Raw genomic sequence first — 20,714 nt, forward strand, 5'->3', positions numbered from 1 at the left:
GCCCTGCGGGGTACTGCCAGGTTTGGGGGGGAGGGGCAGCGGGAGGGTGATGAAGAGAAAGCTACAAAATGAGCCATCTGAGCCCCATTCTGGTGCTCCAACCCCCATGGCTAGTTCTTTAAAGGGGGTTATGTCCTTGTAGGATTGTCTACGGGAAGACCTCCACTTGGTCCTGATACAATGGAGCAAACACAGCTTCTAAACTCCATTCATGCCCAGGTGGGCAGCAACCAGTCTCACTGTCATGCCATTTATCCTGACAATACTCACTTTCTGACATCACTGTGTACCAGGCCCTATGCAGACTGCTGGGGATAGAAAGTCCATAGGAAACAGTCTGGCCCTGAGCGAACTCAAGTCTCATAGGGAAGAGAGCAACAGTGTGGACGCACTCACCTCCTCCAGGGCATTGGCGGAACACCGAGAACACATCCAGTCTTCAGAAGCCTTCGCAGGGGGGACCCCATAGCAACCTAACAGGCACACCAAGATAAGCAAATTAAACCCAGAGGTCAGAGTCAGAATGAAGATTTGCAACTCTTTACCATATACGATGTCCCAAAGCTACAACCAATTCTTACAAAAACTCCTGAATTCTAGAGTCAGGGCCCCACAGCCTCAAAAAAACAAATCAGAAACTGCAGATTCACAGGGTACAAACACCTAGTGAACGGTGGGAACTAATGCCCTCCTGCTATATCTGCAAACAAGAAGACAGCAGAGTTGACTGTGCAAGCAGAGACCCAGAGTCGCACGAAACTCAGACTCAGTCATTACAAACTTCCTGAGAACACAGAGGCGTTCTTTGCATCGGGGGACTGGGACAGCCACGGGGAGGTTGGGGGAGGCCAGTGGGCGCAAGGACTTCCAATGAGAAGGCCCATGCCCCATGGGACAGGATGCAGAGGAAAGGCGAGAGGCACTCACTGGCATGGACCCGGACACTGCACTTCTTGCAGGAAACTAGAATGCTGGTGCCATCCTCCTCCAGGTAAGGGGTGGAAAGGTTGATGTCCGTGCTGCAGCCAGTTGAGGTGAAGCACATTTCTGGAATCAATGGCTTAGTCCTCTGCTTCTGCGGAGCTAAATCTGGAGCATTTCCACAGTTCTGACCAAGGCCTCCAAATTCAACCTAAGGAGAGAGGGCAAGGGCACACCTCAGTGAACATGCGCCTATGCCCTCGGCTTTCCACCTGCTCCGTCAGCAGGAGCTGCTGTCTTACCGACATGACGGTGGCTCCGGCTCCCGGATGCACAGCCATTATCCCCGAGCTGCTAATTGAAGTTACCTCTAATGACTCAAATTCAATTTCTCATAGCAGCATCAAGCAAATGCCCTTGGGGATGACTGAGAAAAGGGAGCGAGGTAAGAGGCAACTGGGATTTCAATCTTCCCAAACCAAGTGGTAATAAAATGCACTGAGATGTTCTCAGGCTGCTATGTGGGCTCCCTTGCATAGCACCGCATGGTGGCCCCCACCCAGGGGTGCACCCCGAGCAGGTGCTCCTATGGCCCAGCGCTGATTTCCTCTTGTGGGCCATGCCAGCAGGTCACCTGAGCTACAGCCCCCCGTGAGGCCCAGTTCAGGGCCCCTTCAGGAAGATCCTTGTGTCCACGTACGTCCCTTGGCAAACATCCTGACTACAAATATTTGCTGGCTCTGTGGCTGGATGGCATCATCACCCCCATTCCAAGAATAGCATCCAGAAACACATCAACCCTAAGCCTGTGCCATTCGTGAAACCCTGAGCACCTCTCAGTTTATCTGCTGACAGTACAGCCAGGTCTTTCACTTCCCTCACAGGCCAGGGCACACAGAGTTCTTCAGTTTTGCTTTTTGTCAATGGAAAGAAGTAGTGAGTTCAATCCAAAGTGTCTTGGTCACAGGGTCCATTCTTTGATAAGCATGAACCTGGCACGCTGCCAGGCTCAGTGGCAGCCAGGTCCCTTTTTAACTTCCACTGTGGGGACTGGTTATCTACATGCAACTCTGTGAAGGTCAAAGCTGAGACTGAGCTGGTCCCGTGGCACATGCTGCTGTGGATGCCTTCCTGGCCTCCTAGAGCTACAGCCAGTGAGACCCATGATGGTGGAGCCATCAAACGCCTTGGGAGCAGGAGGGGCAAAACTGAGCCCAGCCACAGCGCCTTCCCACCCTCTCCCTGCCATAAGCCCTCTGCTCCTATCCCTCCCAAATTCCTTTTGACGACTGCCAATACCCACTGTGGCAACAGGAAAGGAAAGAAGAAAACACTGAAGGATGTGGCTTTTCATCTGAAATTCAAACTACAGTAAAGAAACACACAGTCCTCCAGAATGACTGGCCAGGACTACAAACCACCTGGAAGGAATAATCACTGACTAGAATGATAACAAAAGAGCAGATTTCTCTGTGAACAGTGTGAGTGCCAAGGGGCACAGGGCATAGACCCTGAGCCTAAGCCGCACACTCTGCTCTTCTCCAAAGCATTCTGGGTTATCTGCCTGGAGAAGCATGACCAGCACACAGATGAAGCGAAGAACTTTAGAAAAACATGCCTTTCCCAAGACAACCAGTGATAAGCTCTGTACCCACGATTAAACTTAGCTCCCCTCTGACTGCTGGTCCTGTGCAAACAGAGAGGATGGAGTAGGCTCACCTGATAATAAGTCTGAAAGATCATACAGACGGAGCAGTGAGGGGCCTGCTGGGCCATGGTCTCATTGAATTCCTTTTCAGCCTCAAAGTTCGGGGGTCGGTTCTGCCACAGTTGGCTCAGGGGCTTGGCCCAGGCTTCTGTCTCCTCAGCCTCCTCTTCAGGGGTCAGCTGTTCAGATGTCTCTAGACGAACAAGCAGAGTGTTAGTCAGCACCAGCCCTGCACACCTGTGGCTCTGTGTGGTGAGCAGGTGAGCTCAGCCAGTACTCCTGGGTCCTAGGTCTGGACTAAACCCCAAAATCCTACAGGTGATAAAAGCAAAGGGCAGAGAGATTTTCAATAAACTGGCAATACTTGGGTGATGTGGTGGGGAGTCCTGCCTGCAGCCTCTTCTCTGGCCAGAAGACTCATGGTCTCTACTCTCTGTACCCCAGGAATTCAGCCACTCTCCTAGTTCCTAATAGCTGCCAGCATTCAACCCCTCTGCCCAAGGGCAACAGAGTGAAACACTGTCTTACTTGCTGCCTCCAATATGTCAGTATGTTGAGTCCTTACCTCTTAAGAATTTTCTCTTGAGTTGCACCAAAGAGAACCAAGGATGGGGAAAACCAAAACAAAACGGGGAAAATCAAAACAAAACAGGGAAATGGCAAGGCTTAAAAAGGTTTTACATCATTGTCCTTAATCAGAACTTCCAGCTGCCTCTGGAAATGTCAACGGGATATCTGCCTTTTCTGGACAGGGCTCACCAATCTTCTTGGCTCTGCCTCAGAGGAAGGCAGAGTGTGTCCAAGATGAAGCCTCTTTCCAACCACAGGATGTAACACCTTGAGTCTAGCCCAGGGGCTCATACAGGGACAAAATCCAGCCTGTTTAGGGGGCTAAGAATTGTTCTTGCATTTTTAAAGGGTTGGGGATTGAGGCCTGTAAAGCCTGAAATGTTTACCATCTGGTCCTCCACAGACCCCGGGTCTAGATGACCCATTTGCATCTCTTCACTGCTCTAGACAGCAGAGCATATACTTTCCGGGCCTTAGCACTGCCAGGAAAAGGAAATCCCCTCTGGGTGTTATCTTACCAAAACAAAGGGACACACTGCTGAATGGAAAACAAAAAACTGTGCTCACAAAACAAGATGGAAGCATAAAGGCACACACTTTCTAGTTCCCCCAAATCAGTGAAAAAGGAGCACAGCCCACTATCTCCCAGTAGAAACAAGGTCAGGGAGGTAAGGGAAACCCCGTAACTCTAACGTTATGATGAAGGGGGGAAATCTTTGGTAGAAGAGGCAGCAAATACCAAAATAAACTGATGTCCAGAGTGTTTCTCCAGATGTTCCCCCAAATGAGGCAAGTATAGAGCACCTGACAGAAGGCCGGCTCTATGCCAGCCTCACCACAGGAGGCACCTCATGGGATCAGTACACCTCGCCACGTGTGGGCGTCAGCAATCCCCAGCTTCAACCCCTCCAATGATCTGGGTTCTTCCCTCTCCAAGAGACCCTGGAGACCCACGCAGAGCGGCCCAAGGAACATTCCAGTCAGTATACACCTGCTGTAGGTGCCCATCTATGTGTTCACTTCTGGAAGTTCCAACTCAGGGCTCAGTGCAGAGAGTTACCTAGTCTGCCTTTATAGTCACGTTTAATCTAAAGGCATCTGGCAGCTTCCGTGTGTGACCTCAGTGGAGGGTACCCTAGAGCAACGAGACCAATGCAGACAATGAAAACCAACCCCTACAAGCCCCATCATCAGGCTCAGCCAGGAACCGGGGTGCCAAAACCAAAGCACAGATATTGTCTGCACCCTGGCCAAAACAAGAGTGACCAAAATATGACATTAGAAACAGAAACAGACAGCCTCACAATCACAAGAGAAAAATTCACACACTGACATCTGTTCTGTTTTAGAAAACCATAAATGGCCAAAGCATTCCACAGGTGAATACTGAATGATTAGAAATGTTTACTATGTTATGTAAAAATTGCAGGAATCAAGAGTCTACAGTTTACATATATAAAACTTCATTGAGATGTTATGCCTCACCTGAAAAATAAATTTAATGGGGAGAGGAACATATTACACTAAAAGAGACTAAAGGAACTTCCAAATGTGTGAGACCCTTATTTGATTTGTACTGGTTTAGAGGAAAAACCTATAAAACACATTTTTAAGCAGGGAAAAATGAATATGGATTGAAGATTGGAGGATATCATTCCTTATTTTCCTAGGTGTAATAACAGCAGTGTTTCCGCAGGAGATAATCCTTCTTAGGAGATGCCTATTGGTGTACTCTAAGTGAAGTGACTTGACTACAACTTACTTTCAACAGACACAGCGAATATGTATGTAGCATGTATATAAACAGTGCAGATGGAGACAGAAAGCAAGTAAGGCAAAATGGTAACAGCTGTTGAATGCAAAGAGCACACACTGTTTTTGTTCTTTCAACTTTCCCACATTTGAAACTTTTTCTCATAAAAAGTTGGGGGACTCTATTATGATCTCAACTATATTACCCTGTTTCTCCAAAAAGAAGACCTAGCCAGACAATCAGCTCTAATGCGTCTTTTGGAGCAAAAATTAAGACCCGGTCTTATATTATGCTATATATTATATTATATAAGATCCGGTCTTATAGTAAAATAAGACTGGGCCTTATATTAATTTTTGCTCCAAAAGACGCATTACAGATGACTGTCCGGCTAGGTCTTATTTTCGGGGAAACATGGTATTATAAAAACACATACCTGGATATAATTTAGTATCTGAGCAGAAAAGTCAGGAAGGTTAACACATTAAAATGTTCGTAGAGGTCACTTTTGCAGGGTAATTTTGTTGTCCTTTTTATAACTTTTCCTGCTTTTCCAATTTTCTACAACCTTCATTGCTCTAGAGCAGGGGTGTCCAAACTGCGGCCCGCGGGCCAACTGCAGCCCATGATCCATTGTTAATTGGCCCGCAGCAAATTCCAAAAATATATTTAGTTTACTTAAATAAACCAGGTGAGGCAATACATACTTCACCTCGAGTGAGTGGCCCGGCTGTTTGTGTATTTTACCGCATATGGCCCTTGGTGAAAAATGTTGAAAAAAGTTTGGACACCCCAGCTTTAGAGCATTGCGGGTGGGGGTAGAATATCATGAACCTAAGCTGGAGGAAGACCAGAGGACTTCCTAAGACTGGCTCAAGGTCTGACCTACTTCTGACTATAGGCTCTCAAGAGACTTTCCCCACCCAGCCTATCATGACCTTTCTACCAAGGAAAACAGTATAGATGAGTATTGACATCAGATCAGGAAAGACATGTGGGGCTTGTGGAGCAGAAGAAAGGCTGATGACACTCTGGACCTTCCCACCCAGCCAATGACCAGGAAGGATAGAACAGAGCGGGGAAGGGCCTGGCATCAGTTAGAGTAACAAGGGATGAGTGCTCATCAGCACTCATCTGACGGGCTCTCTGGGCTCCAGGCAGCACAAGAGACCAAGCTGTGCTGATGGCAACGACTCTCTGAGCTGCAGCGACACACTTCCAGGTTCCGTCCCCTTCCAGGCTCCTTTTCTTCCTCTGTCCTCCTAACCCCAGCCTCTGTTCACCCCTCTGTGCCTCTCCCCAAGTGGTCTCATTTACTCTTAATAAAGGTACCAAACCACCTCTGTGCAACCCCAAGTCTACATCCTCCATAGACACTGAAATGTAGGTTTCCAAAACTCAACCACAGCTAGAAACCAGGGAGGCACTCGACTCATGCCTCTCCATTCCCTACCACGCTCACAGCCCCACATCCAACTGCCAAATCCTGCTGACTTTATCTTCACTCCGTTCCCTTCCCCCACCTCTACCATCTTAGTTCAGATTCTCCTATCTCACAGAGACCAGGACAAAAGCCCATTTGCTCCTCTCAAAGCCATTCTCAAGACGCAATCACTATGAGCAGTGTACATTTGACTGTGTCACTCTTCTGCTTAAAACATGTCAAAGGCTCCTGAACACCGATGAAAAAAAGTTCTCACTCATTCGTCTCACAACCACCTTGTTCCTCCAACCACACCAATCACTCCCTGGCCTGGCCTCCTAACTCCAGTCACACTGAGCTGTTGCCAGTGAATATATACCTCCCTGTTTCTCTTCTTCGTGGTTACTCAGCCTGGATTACCATCTCCTTTCTTTAGATCTGTTTACCAGTCGCTACCCTGCAAGCTTCTAGAGGGCGCGGACCTATCTTAGTTGTCTTTGTAACAACACATTCGGCACAGAGTTTGGCATCAGTGACAGTTTGCTATGCCAAAAAAAATCAGCCTTGTACCTTGAAGGAGAAAAAAGGGAAGAACCAGCATGTAATGATCCCCTATTAGATACAGTCCACGATACTCAAACATATCATGAAATCTGGTAACAAATCAAATGAAATCCTGCCCTTTATTGAGTCCCTGGAGGAAACGCTAGGCCACAGGCCCACCCTTGGCCCTCAGCGTGGCCTCCCACTGACCTGTCAGAGCAAGTGCTAAAGTGGTGAGCTGCTTTCCTCCTGGTGAAGAGAGAAGTCAACACTTACCGTCATCGCTGATGCAATCCTGCAACACGAGCGGGTGGTGGCGGGGGAGCTTGCTCAAGGGCTGCCGCCGGCCCTTGGACTTCTTATTCTCCTCCAGGGAAAACACGTATTCATCCGCAACCTGGACAAACCGAAGAAGGAAATCTCATTGGTCTTGCTTCCACTTGGGGACACAGCAAAAGTTAGTCTGCCAATGAAAACCAAGGGAAACAGCAGGCACAGAGAAACACAAAGAAACAGAAAACCAAACACAAAAAACACCTGTCTGAGAAAAAGCCAAAACAATAGCGCCATGCAAATTAGTCTAACCTAGGACTAAGTAAACACTTTAGGGCAAAATTTGTGCCTAGTGTGGGTCCCCACCTTCTCAGAAGCAGCCTAAAACAAATGTACCCCAAATAAACCTACAGCTCTAAAGGAGAGTCACGCCCCCACCACTAAGCTCACTGTCATGAGACTGCGTCTGAGAGCCTCAGAGAAACACAGGTGACCCTCTCCTTGAACCAGAAGGCCAGCAGCACCTGTTACAAAGTGCCAGGCAGCTGGGTCGCAAAGACTAGATGACATTCAAAGGGGTGAGCAGCAGCTGACCCATTAAAGATAAAATAGGCCAATTTCTCCTTATGCACTGTTGAGCCCTCAGCTCTAGCTGATACCATTCATTCCTCTTCTCCAGGGGAGAACACGAGCCAGGACAGACAGTACGTCTAAAACCCTGGCCTAGCTGCAAAGGGAAAGGTTGACTTAACGCTGCATTTACAGGATGTCAGAGCAAATGCAATGAGGATGAAGATCTGTGGGACTGAATCGGCAACACTACAGAAGAGTTTCTTTCTAATCAACCCATTTAAACTTGGTTATACTGATATTAAGAGACACGGGCTTAAGCAAAACCCATTCAGCAAGAAAATGAGGCCTAGAAGAGGGTCGCTTTGCACCTGTGACAAAACCAATGCCTTCGAATGCTGTAGAAAAGTGACAGCACTGCAGCGTCACTTCGGAGAAGTTAACACTGAGCCTACAGACTCCACGAGCAACTTCACAGAACCCCAGAATTTAAGGACCACACTTGGAATGTAACCAAATACTAGGCAGGCCACGTCCAAATAGAACAGAACCTGCTCTTCCAAACACAGATTTAACCAACAAGTTTCAGTAACCATTCACTCATTCATTCAACTAGTACTTACTGAGACCCCACTGGCTGCACAGGCCTGCCTAGGACAGGAAGAGGGTGTGGCTAAATGTGGAAGAGGATGTGCTCCCTGCTACCTGAAGAGAGTGATGCAGACTCCGTGTGCAGGAATGCGGTGGAAAAGTGAGGACGTTAGGGACCTTTTACTACTGATATTCATGAGGACTCAGAGGAGCACAGACTTTTAATCAGAGCTGAACCATATCGATTAGTACCAGTGATTTCCAAATGTAGATCAAAAGGCCCCCTAGAGCCTCCATTAGAGTGAACAGGCAGGGCTTGAGGCTGCACCTCCATTTCAACCAGAACAGCCCTGCTTTTCATCTACATTTTCCCCCCTTTCTCCCCCGCATTCCACTGTTTCTCAGTCTAGTTGTGTAGGACACAGCTCTCGGGCCCACGCTGGTATCATGAGCCCTGTGCTCTTCCAGCTGAGGCTGTGGATCACCGGTCATCAGTGGGCGGCTCACAGCAGCTCACGGCAGCTCTCGCCAGTGGCTGGCCGCTCACGATGGCTACTGGCCACTCACACTGGCCGCCGGCCGTTCCTGGAAGCACTAAGCAGCCTATGGCAGCCCACGCAGCCCACAGCAGCTCACGCCGACCTCCGGCTGCTCACCGCAGCCCAACTCCAAGGAGAGCCATTGTTCACAATCTTAGCTGTAGAGGGTGCAGCTCACTGGCCCATGTGGGAATCGAACCGGCGACCTCAGTGTTAGGAGCACGGCACTCCAACCACCTGGGCCACCGGGCCGGCCCTCATGTACATTTTTTTAAATTCATATTTCACTTAAATAAAGAGTTATTTAGCTACAACAAACTAGAAAATCTATACTGACCAAATTTATTTGATAGTGCTGTCATGGCAATAATTTAGGGACATGCACCCCAACGTATGCATAGTTATTAATGAACTACACATACGAATGTACTTATGCACATTTTAAAACAAAAATCGACTGCAAAAGGATTAAGATTTTAAGTTTCATTATTTTATTCCTGTGCCCCAATAATCTTCTTGCATTCCCCACTCTGAACACCACCTGGATAACAGGCCTAAACCTGGGAAGTGGCAGAGACTAGGAAGTAAAGGAATGAGAATAAAGGAACCAGAGGTGGTGGGGATTTCTAGCCCAAGTCACCAAAGGAGAGACTTAAGAGAACTCTCGTGGATAAAGGAGGAGTAATAAGCTAAGTTAAACATGCTTCATGTGGTCACGCGGCCCCTATCTGTGGGTCCTTCATTTGCCCGAGGCCTAATATGAAATCCAGCCGGGGTTGCAGAGAAGAGGTCTGAGTAAGAACTTAGATGTGGGAATCCTCAGCATCAGGTTCAGAATTAAAATCATGGGAGTGGATGAGATTATTGGTGGAAGATAAGCTGACTGGAGACCAAGGCTTGCAAGACAGGGGGAAGAAGGAAGAAAGGAGATTTGGAAGCGGATAGGTAAGAGGAATACAGAAAGCAAGGAGGGGAGAGCTTTCAAGAGGGAAAAGCCACAGGGCCAAAGAGTACAGAATAGCTGAGCAGGAAGTGGCCAGAGGACTTGGCAAGTGGGAGGTGTCAGGACTTTGAGAGGTAGGTGCCAGCAGACAGACAGTAAGGAACTAAGGAGTAAATACATCATAGAGGCTATTTTTGAGAAGATCAAGGGAAGGAATGAGATCATAGCTTGAGAAGATTTCCTGCAATTGTATTGTAGGATAGGGGCTACTGTGAGTATGGTTTTACAGAGAGAAAAGAAGCTTGTGAAAGGAGAGCTATTAGGTAGGATAGATATGTGGCAGACAGAATAATGGTCCCCCGAAGATGGTCAGTCCTAAACCCTGTGAATATGTTAACAGGACAAAGAAATATTAACGTTGCTAATTAGATGACCTGAAAATAATGAGATTATCCTGGATTATCGGCTGAGCTCAATGTAATCAAATAGTGCTTAATAATGGAACAGGACAGAGTCAGTGTCAAAGTGACATGACGCAATAAAGACTTGGCCAGATATTGCTGCCTTTGAAGACGGAAGAGGGCCACAGGCCAGGGGACATGGGTTCCTATGGAAGCTGGAAAAGGCAAGGAAATGGACTCTCCAGGAAGGTCCACAGACCTGCAGACAACTTGACTTCAGCGCAGTGAGGTCCACTTCAGACTTCTAATCTTGAATTAGAAGATAATAAATCTGTGTTAAGATTCTAAGTTGGCGGTAACTTGTTAAAGCAGTAAGAGAAAATGAATATGGGGTAGGAGGTGGAGACAGATTATCTTATAGGTCCAAGTACTGGAGGAAGTAGAGGGGTCAAGACCAAGAATCCCAGAATGCAGCTTTGGAAAAGGAGGATGCCTTTATTCACATCTGTTTAGAGTGCCTCCTATATGCCCAGCATCCGTACCCAGTATAGACATGCTTGGTGCTATGACAATGCAGACAGGTAAGACATCATCTCTAATCTCAAGAGCTATGACCCAGCCAGAGGGAGACTTAGCATCGGAGTCTAAAGACTGTACCCTTTTTACTACCATCATGCTGCCTCTGACCAAAGTAGTCAGATCTGTTCAAATATTTGAAGATATTCCCACATTTTCTATCTGCTGGCTAAATAGTCTTCTTATTACAAGACATTAACACCCTCCTTCAGAGCTGCCTCTCCCTGCAATGTGCTCCAATCTCTAAATTCCCTCAATATATAACAGAAACCCTAGTTCAAGCAACTAGCTGTGTGAGCCCAGGCAAGAAGCAACCCACTAGTAAAATGGGTATAACAAGCGTTGCCCCACAGGGCTCTATGCGAGGACGGAGTGGGACAGCAGGTAGGGTCTCCCCAGCCCCCGCCTGCAAGAGAGCTGGAGCTCAAGGTTCCTGAGTTCTCTGTGCCTCCTTCTAACACCGGGCCCCCAGGATCAAAGCCAATGTTCCTGATGGGGCTTGTTCTGTAGAGAAAAGAACCAGTTGTTCTCTCCTTGTTTTGGGAACTCACTTTTTCAAAGCAGCCTAAACTAAGGACTTTTACAACCAACACATCTCTGTGGCTCAGTCTGCAGTTAAATGAAAACTCTTAAGGTTCTGGTGCTTCAGTAGCCTGTCAACCAAGGCGCTTTTACCAGGGCCCTTAAGACAGTGGCACATAAACTGAATACCAAGAGGCCCAAATGACACCATGGGGAATGGTTAAGTGGGGGTGGGGGATGGGGGGGACGCACAAGGGTGCTCTTAGAAACCCAGCTGTTTCCAAATACAGATACAATGCTATTAGAGCTCTCTAGGGACAGGCAAAGGGATTCAGCTTCTGCCCCAAGCCTTCACTGTTGGTCCCCATTCTACCCTACCAATCAATCCTGATGTGGGCTTCTTACTAAAACTAAATTTCTAGTCATTCCTTCCACACATACAGAAGGCTCATGGGTGAAGGCCTGGGGACCACACTGGGGCCTCAAGAAGCAAGGCTGCATGTGGCACAGGCCTGGCTCCTAAGGCTTACCTTCCTCACCAGCCTATGACAACTGCACTGAGACCAAGATGGAGGGGTCATACAAAAAAGAGCCAAGTATTACTGCAGGGATTCAAAGGAGAAAGGGGCATAGATGGGAAGCAATAAAAGGTTTCTAGGAGCAGTGGGTTTTGCGAAGGGCTGGGCTCCAATAAGCGAGGTAGATATCTGACTATTCCTGGGGGGGCTCCTTGTCTTCTCCCAACTTGACACCATCTGCAGCCTGGTGACAGCTGCACAACAAAGTGAATGCAGTTAAGGCCACTGAACTGTACACTAAAATTGGTTAAAATGACAGATTTTTATGTCATGTATCATTACCACAATTAAAAAAACAAATGAACCCATTGTAGCCACCCCCCTCCTGCCTCCAGCTGCGCTGCAGACCGCACTCCCTCCCTCCTGCTCAGACCTCCAGGATCCAGTCCCTTCCCTGGCTCCAACCTCCGGCACGGCTCTGGCTCCTCCCCTTCACCAGAGGCAAGCTTGGCCACAGCTCCCATGGTCTTCAGTCTTTCCCTTCCCCTGGCTCTGGACACACTCCTAGCTCTCTCTCCTAGTTCCCCCAAGCCCCTAGCTGCTCTCCTCATTCTTCTTCTCCTTCCTGGGCCCTCTACCTCCACCCACACTGTGAAAATTATTCCTCACGCTCCACACATGAGCTCTTCCATGCCCATCGACACCCCCCAGTGACGCCCAAACCTAAGGACCCCTCCTGAGAGAGTTTCAGGTCTGTGTATAAACATCTCCACAGCCTACCTCACAAGCAGGTCACCCTCAACATGCCCAGGCTAAACTTCCCTCCTGAGCCACACTCATACACACCTTCACTTTTCTCACAACCTCTATCTTCCTCTCATGTACCCCTATCGGTCCCACAACACAAGTGAGTCAACCCTGCACTGCCCCGGAGCCCACAGCCGCCTCCCATCCTACGCACCTGCCTTCTAAGCAGCTCTCAAGCCCCCCCTGCTCCCCATCCCTATCTCCACTATCGGTCAGGGCCTCACAACCCTCTTTCAGACTAAGGAACAGGTTCCAAATTGGTTTCCCTGTTCAAATCTTTTTTTCCCTCCTTTCCGGAAGTAGTATTTGATCATAAAAATAACATTAATCGTGAAAAACACTCAAAAACTTTATAAATGTAAGAAGCGAAAATCATCCCTAATTCCACCTTCAAGAGAACCTCTGCCGTTTCTAATTTCGCCTCCTTCTTCCCATCCAAAAACCTTTATACTTGCTTCCAAAATCATCTTCCGAAACTCAGTGCAGAGCTTTAAAAAACCCTTCACTGGACAATCTAATGAACAACTGACATGGTTTCTTAAGTCAATGGTGGGGTAAAAAAGAGGGGGACGCTGCCTCGGGTTAAGGCAGACTTAGGAGACATAACAAACAAATGTCAAGTGTGAGACTAGATTAAACCCTGACTCAAACAAACCTACCATAAAACCAATTTTATTTAGACAACTAGGGAAATGTGATTATGGACCAAGTTATTAGATGATCCTAAAGAATTTTTGTAATTCTGTTATGTATAATAATGGCAGTGATTAAGAAAATACCTGTATTTTTAAAAGATACACAACTGAAGTAGGGGGAGAAATGACACAGTATCTGTGATTTGCTTTAAAATACTTCAGCAAATTAAAAACAGATAGATGAAGCAAATGTGTGGCAAGATACTGACAACTGTTAGATCTAGGTGATGAGAATTGGTGTGTTCATTGTATTATTCTGCATGCATCTTTGTGCATTTAAAAAATGCATTATGAAGAAACAATGCATCATGGAAATCTTCAATCTCTAAAAACACATGGCGGGGAACCTCTCAGCGCTCCTCAAACCACCACTCTACAGTCAAACTGCTTCACAAGGCATGAGGCAGACCCTCGAGATCTGGGTCCTGACTCAACCTCCACCAGTACCTCCCAGAGCCCTCTCCAATCCCATATGCCTGAGGCAAATAAACCACTGTAGACCCCCCCACGTGCTTGGACCTTGCCAGGAGCTACCACCACCATGTAGATAGAACTCTCTCCTCTCCCAAACTCCCTTTCCAATCTCACTCTACCCCCCTGGCATACTCCTCCTGCCAACCTCAGGCCGAGCTAAAATGCTTCCTTCTCTGCAGTCTTCCTAAACACCTCACCCCAACCTCAGGCTGCACTGCTAACTCTTCCACTTGTGCCACAACATGGGTCACTAAGAACTAGAATTATCTGCTCACGTTCTGTCTACTCGTCTAGTCTGTGAGCTCCTTGAAGGCACACAGTTCTAGGCCAGGGTAGGCATGCCATGAACGATTAGAATCAAGTGAACAGGCAGGCCGCCAAGCCATTTTTAGATAATTTGAAGTAGGGGGGAGGGGGAAGAGATGGCTGGAGTGCAGTGGAGAAGGGTTATCACCATCACGTGACAGCTAGGAAGCCCACACAGAAATAAAAGGGAGCCAGGAAGGCACTCAATGGCTTTCGAGCGGGGGTGGAATGAGAGAAGCGTGTCAGCTGGAGAGCAGCCTCCTTCCCCCAGCCTATTTCCACGTGGAGGGATTGCTGGCTTTTCTCCCCAGCCCTTGGACATTAGTGAGCTTCACTTAGCTGGGATCTGCCTTCGGCAGAGGAGTAGTTCTGGTCTGCGTCCACAACACATGGGAGATGAGTGGAAAACACTCTGCCTCAGTGAAGGGAGCCTATGTCCTCCAGGACTGCCTGCAACTATGTAGATAACCTGTCTCATTGAGGGTAAGTGAGCAGCAAGGCCAACTGGCCATAGGTTAAAAGCCACTTTCTTCAATCATTTTAACTGATAATAAAGGGCCACTCTGAGCTCCCTGTGCCTGACTCCTGTATCTATTACTTAACTGTTTCCTAATTTGGGAGGAGAAAAGATAGATGTTACTTACTGGCTCCCCACCCAAAAAACAAAAATCCACAAAAATCTTGATTCTGCGGTTCCAGTAATTAAGCAAATACAGTCTGAACAATGCATATCAAATATGTAATACATATTAAGTCCTTGCTATCGTTAGCTGTTTTTGTGGTTGTGATTGCAAGTGCAGGCAATAAAGTCAGGAAGACACTGCAAGAGAAAGCCAGCATGACAGCAGGATGAACGAGAGAGCACGAGAGCTTTGTGAAGGAAGAATGGCTCGGATGCGGCAAAAGGGAGTATAAGGGATTCTGGTTTCCAAGCTGGAAAAAAGCCCTCCCCTGTGGGAGTTGCCATGAGAAGACAGAGAGCAGCAATCAGAGGCCATGGTGGACATCACCAGCTCATGAGCCTGCACCCATGGGGAGATGGAGGAACATTCACATGGAAAAAAGAAGTCTACAGACACTGAGCCCTGACATTCTCTCTGTCCAAAGGAGGCGGAAAGAATATTACATGGATATTATGAAATTATTTGGATATTAAAGACAAGGGGACAAACCAACCACAAAAAGTTATGAGTGGGAAGACTAGAGGAATTTTATTATGGACTATTAGTACTTCAGCCCAAGAAAAGATAGAGCCAATATGCCACGTGTTAATACAGAGAGGTGAGTATATACATGGGGTTTGACAGTACCCTAGTTGTATATAGTACTTTAGAAATGTTTCACACTAACTTCTTAAGATAAAAATGTCAAAGGTAAGGCAAGGGGCTGGGGAATAAAGGAGAGCTTCTGCACTGACTCCTACTATCCACCAGTGACCCCACGCACCCCACTCAAGGCTGCAACTTGACCCAAGTAAGCTGTAAGGCTGGGGAGTGAGAACAGGTCACGTGGGTAGGTGTGAGGCCAGATGCACCCATCACAGGTCTGTTATATCCCACTCAGACCCCCCCAAGATCCTTTTTACAAGAAACAAAATACATAGCTTTTGGTGAGTGTTCCAGAGGGAGCCGGAACAAACATTCACATTTACGGCTTTGGGAATTCATCCTGGTCTCCAAAACAATTCTGTCAACAATGTTATTCTGGGAGATGAAGAATGTATGGGGGTGGGGAGGGGGAGGGAGAATTCTCATGGGCGTCTGCAGCGCAGTCAAGGTTTGTAAGGGAAAAGACTTGAGTTTTAGGGTAAGGAAGGCCATGTCATTCCCAACACTCACACATGTGGGCGGCAAGCACTGCCGCTCTAACCTCTGTGCCTCTAAGACGAGAAGGGCCAGAGGGGCCAGAGGATGCACCAACCTGGCCTCCACTGCCGGGGCGGCCATTCTTTGGAACATCACAGTCAAGAGAAAGGGACTCCCAGCAAAGAACAAGCTGGAAGTGAGCCCATGCCCCCTGGTTTTCTGCATGACACAGCAGTGGCAGACTGGAGCCCCTCCTGAGGGTCTCTCCTGCCATCTTGGACACCCGCAGGCCCCCGTTCTCCACAGGATCCCTTCCAGGCAGCTCCCCCTCAACCACAACCCGGAGCCGTACCTCCGCCAGCTCCCGCTCGCTGATACTTCTGGTGGCGCTCCCTTTCTTCCTCGTGCATGGCTCTCCCCCGCTGACCCTGCCGTCGCCTTTGGCATAGCTGTGCACAGTGAGAACTCCTGTTTGCCCCTGGGCTTGGCAGGACAGAGGCTCACTGGTTTCTGAGTCGGAAGAGATAGAATCCTGTGACAAACTGGAGCCCAGGCTAGATGATGACTTCTTTTTGGAACCTGAGAAGACAAGGCGTCCCCCTATAGAGGCAGGATTCACAGAGAGATCCAAGGCAGCCGCTTCTTGTTCCTCCTCCTCCTCCTCCTCCTCTTCTTCTAGTTTGACGTTTTTAAGCTCTTCAAATTTGACTTCAGTGGAGTCAGAATAATCTGAAACACACACACACATTGGACAGAGCCAATATCCCCGCCGTAAGTCTGAACCTCATAAAAGGGAGTGGCAAAGCACAAAGAACATGGGCGGTGAGGGCCTGGTTTGGAATTCTGGCTCCGTCACCTAGGGTCACTGTGTGATGTGGGCCTAACTGCTTAGCCTCAGGGCCTCCAGTTTCGTCCTCTGTAATGTGAAGGTACCACCAGGGTTCTCTGTATAAGATGGAGCATAGCCCAGCACACAGCAGACACTCAGTAAGTGGCAGCTGTCATTTCCTCAGATGTCTCCTGCAGGAAATGAAGGCCTGAGCTCACGAAGGATCTATCACTCCAGGCTAGAAAACCTGAACAGAAGGCAGCTCAGCCCGAGTCCAAGTCCATCGTGCTGTCTGGCTCTCAGCAGACACACCAAGATATCGTCAACACAGAGATTCTCCAAGCCTGAGTGGAGACTGATACAGGCCTCTCCCCCAAAAATCCAGCCTCAACAGCCATCTGAGTGACTGAGTGCTCTGGCACTCCGTGACCACACCACTCCCTTCCCACAGTACAAAGGGCTTCTCAAGCTTCCAAGTGGCCAAACCTACGACGGCAGGCAGTCCCTACATCACCTCATTCTTCTTTCTCTACCCTCATCTCCTGGTAACACACTTCTTTCTCTACCCTCATCTCCTTTCCACTCCCATATTCACATTATAGGAAATCACCACCAGTTCCCCAAATAGCTCGTGTCCTTTCCCATCTCCATGCCTTCACCTGCTACTTACTCCTCTCAGAGATGCGCTTTCTACGTCCCCCACTCACTGTCTGCGTGGAAAATTACTAATGAGAATTAGTTCATCGTCACTTTAGCAAAACTTTCAGTGTTTGCGTGACCCCTCACCAGGCAAAGGGAGGGGGCCATTCCCCTCGTTCCTCGTCCCCCGTGTGTCCCTAATCAAAGTGCTTCTCCCACCGCTTCTCATACTCCAACGACACTATCTGCTCACAGACCTCTCTCCTTTTTTATATGTGACCCTGTGACTCAACATGGCATCTGACACAGACCAGAACAGTTAGGGTGGTGGGGGAAAAATACAACCAACTGACCTGGGAAGGTAAGACCATCCTCGACTTGCCGCACAGAGCTATGGGTGGGCCTCACGGGAGCAAGGGCAGCCTGGCACTCCGTCATATCATACTGGCCGGAATTCAGCTCCTCCTTGGGGAAGAGCTCACTCTGACTCACCTCCTGCGGTATTTCAAGACAAACTCGATGCCTCTTTGTCCCTATACGGTGCTTGGCTAGGCTGTAAGGAGGAGGGCAAACTTTTTTTAAGAGCCCACGTATACATCCCCTTACACAAATACATTCACATACAACCCCAAAACGAGTGGCCAGAGCCTGTCAGCCTGCTTCACACTTGAGTGCCACCTCTTATTTGCGGGCCTGAAACAAGGGACTTCACCTCTGAGCCTGTTTGTTCCATCAAACAGGAAATAGGGATATCACCACCTACCTCACAGACTTGATGCGAGGCTGAAGGAAAGGTGTACAGAGTACCTGGAAGAGTACCTGGCATAGAGCAGGTACCCCATAAATGTCTTTTCTTCCCTACATAGAGCAGGACGAGTGCTCCTCACAGGAGATTCTCTGGCTCAGACACCAAAGACACCAGCCAACTTCAAGACACCACTCCCTTGCTCGTGTCAGTCTCATTCCCACCATCACCCTCTTGTTTTTAAAAAAGCTCTCATATGATGAGCAAAAGTGACTTTTCTGGCTCAGAGGGAGCTGTGCCCTGGCATGTGTGTGACTCAGCAGAGTGCAGGCCCATGACATGTGCTATCATTCTTGGGTAAGAGCCACAAGGAGGACCTGAACCTCTCACTCTCAGGATTCTGGAGCGTTTACCAAGAAGAAAACTCCCTCAGCTGTGGCTCAAACACCCCACTTAGAAACAGCCTCTCAGCAGGTTACAGGGGGCTGCCCAGACATCCCTCCCTCCAACAGCTGGGCCCAACGGCTGCTGGGTACCTTCTCTTCAGGTCACCCTCCTCTCCATCCTCAGCCCCTTCCATGTCCTCCTCTGGGCACTCCTCGTTCGTGGCTCTTGGGGGCAGTTCACTCTCCTTAAGAAACTCGGCGGCTTCTGGCGTGGGCAGAGTATGGTCGATAACTGTGCTGTCCTTCCCAGCTTTCCAAAGTTTGTACCTTTCTGGCTGGAACTTCCTCACAAACACATCCATGGAGATCTTCACCATGTCTTTTCTACAGGAACACTGTCACAAGGAACCGGAAGAGCTCCAGCTGAGCACATTTTAACTGCTTCCACCTAACCCCCCTATCCCCTCTCCTCCCTTCAGGTGGAAAAATGCACAAGACAGTTTAAAACCAAACTGTTTGGGTTCACAGGCTGAAGGCATACTGTCTTTGCAGAGACTTCAAACATGGCAGAAAGCAGGGAAGAAAGGGCGGAAAAGGCATGGTTCTGGGCACGCCTCCCACCCCCCAGGACACTAACAAGGACATGTAGGGAACCGTTAGAGAAGCAGCTCTGGCCTTAGACCCGGGTGGTCGTTACCCACCTTCGCTTTGATACCTATCCAAGCCAGGACCAAACAAGGGAATCTACTCCTGGTCAAAGGTCCAGCCCTGCTGTTTCCCGCAAGTAAAATTAAACCCCTAAGAATTTCTCAACAGAGAAATCCCAAAGTGGCTAATGCAAGAAATATAATGTGTGGGGGTGTGGTTTCAATGCTCAATGGACTTCAGCCTGGAAACCTCACTTTACAAATCCCAAATCTGAACAAGTTTTTAACCAAACACAAGGTGTTGGGCACTTTTGCACATTCCCAGCCACGCTGTTTCTGAATTTCAGAAGTTCAAGGAAAAGTTCTAATCACCAGCCAGTATACCTAACAGGAACCAGACGTTTTCAGTCAAGGTGCGATAGAGAGAAGCAGCCAAGCAGACTCACCAGCACCGCCTGTTTACCATACTCAATCCACCGCCGGGTAGCAAAGTTGGTAGACTCCGCACAGTTGAAGCCGTGGTTAAAGCCGGCATGGTAACCATAAGGGAAAGTGATCATGAATTCTCCAGCTTCCTGAGTCACCTGAACAAGAGCAGATTTAAAGCAGCTGCACCAACGGCAGAAGTCCACAGGACTGGAACTCTGAGCTCCAGCTCTGCTTCAACTTAACCGAATAACCAAGGATAAGTCACAAAACCACTGGGGTCTTGGTGCCTTATGTAAAATGCAAAGCCCTAACATCTCAGATGCCATGACTAGGAACCATTCCTCCAAATGAACACTGTTCACAGGGATTTCACTCTCCTCTGGGACTGGGAAGGTATAGTAGCCCCATCTCTAATACCCTGAGATCAAAGTGTTATTATACAGGTTAGCTTTGGCCCACGCCTGGCAGAGTGATGAACTAGAATAAAGCTCCTCTGTGAAACACAGACAAGAAAGGGTGGTTTCCGTGTGAGCCTAAGAACTCTTGTATGTAAAATTAGCTCACCTTGTCAAAAGGAATTCCGTATTTCTTCAGCATTAAAGGGGAAATCAAAGTCATCTTATGGCGAAGAAAAGCCTCACAGCTTTGAGCACTTCCTGGGAAAAAGCCTGTTTAATTGAAAATGGGCACAGGTTAACACACTGCTCCACACTAGCTCTGTAACCCTAGCATCAATTGTCACTTTACATCTGGGTGTCTAGTCTGGACAATAAGGAGGATGAATCACCAGTGTGATCTCCATGGATCCTTCTAGCTTCAGGCCAATTCTAAGATTCTCCAGTGAGCCTCTGAGCTCCTTTCCTTGAATGCCATTACATGCGTAATCAAATTCTGCTTGGGGAATTGGGATGACTCAAGCGGCCTCTGTTCTTATAAAGATCTTTGAAGCTATTTAGGACCTTTTTCCATTCACCAGTATCACAAGTCTTTTGTTAGTAACACATCTACTACAGAATAGACTACACAAGCTCTCTCGAAATGGGCTGTCTAGAGGTATAAATCTATCAAGATCCACTTAAAGAATCAAACCATAAAATAATT

At 48.1% G+C, this 20,714-nt stretch overlaps 1 protein-coding gene across 4 annotated transcripts in view; it reads right to left on the reverse strand.

The window, feature by feature from the left end:
* The window catches only part of KDM4A (lysine demethylase 4A), a 40,674-nt gene that overhangs the window by 8,999 nt on the left and 10,961 nt on the right, over positions 1 to 20,714 (reverse strand). For 3 of the 4 annotated variants that reach the window (XM_081055708.1, XM_081055709.1, XM_081055710.1), the window contains exons 7-15: positions 20,178 to 20,281; positions 19,631 to 19,768; positions 18,688 to 18,932; positions 17,760 to 17,959; positions 16,291 to 16,667; positions 7,195 to 7,315; positions 2,641 to 2,822; positions 928 to 1,132; positions 397 to 473 (exon numbers count right to left, since the gene is read on the reverse strand). In XM_081055708.1, the coding sequence (XP_080911834.1) occupies positions 397 to 473; positions 928 to 1,132; positions 2,641 to 2,822; positions 7,195 to 7,315; positions 16,291 to 16,667; positions 17,760 to 17,959; positions 18,688 to 18,932; positions 19,631 to 19,768; positions 20,178 to 20,281 (1,649 nt within the window). The remainder of the gene's footprint in view (positions 1 to 396; positions 474 to 927; positions 1,133 to 2,640; positions 2,823 to 7,194; positions 7,316 to 16,290; positions 16,668 to 17,759; positions 17,960 to 18,687; positions 18,933 to 19,630; positions 19,769 to 20,177; positions 20,282 to 20,714) is intronic. The other variant, XM_081055711.1, reaches the window with a different exon arrangement.

Source organism: Rhinolophus hipposideros (genome assembly GCF_964194185.1).
Source record: "Rhinolophus hipposideros genome assembly, chromosome: 8".
NCBI classification, from domain to species: domain Eukaryota; kingdom Metazoa; phylum Chordata; class Mammalia; order Chiroptera; family Rhinolophidae; genus Rhinolophus; species Rhinolophus hipposideros.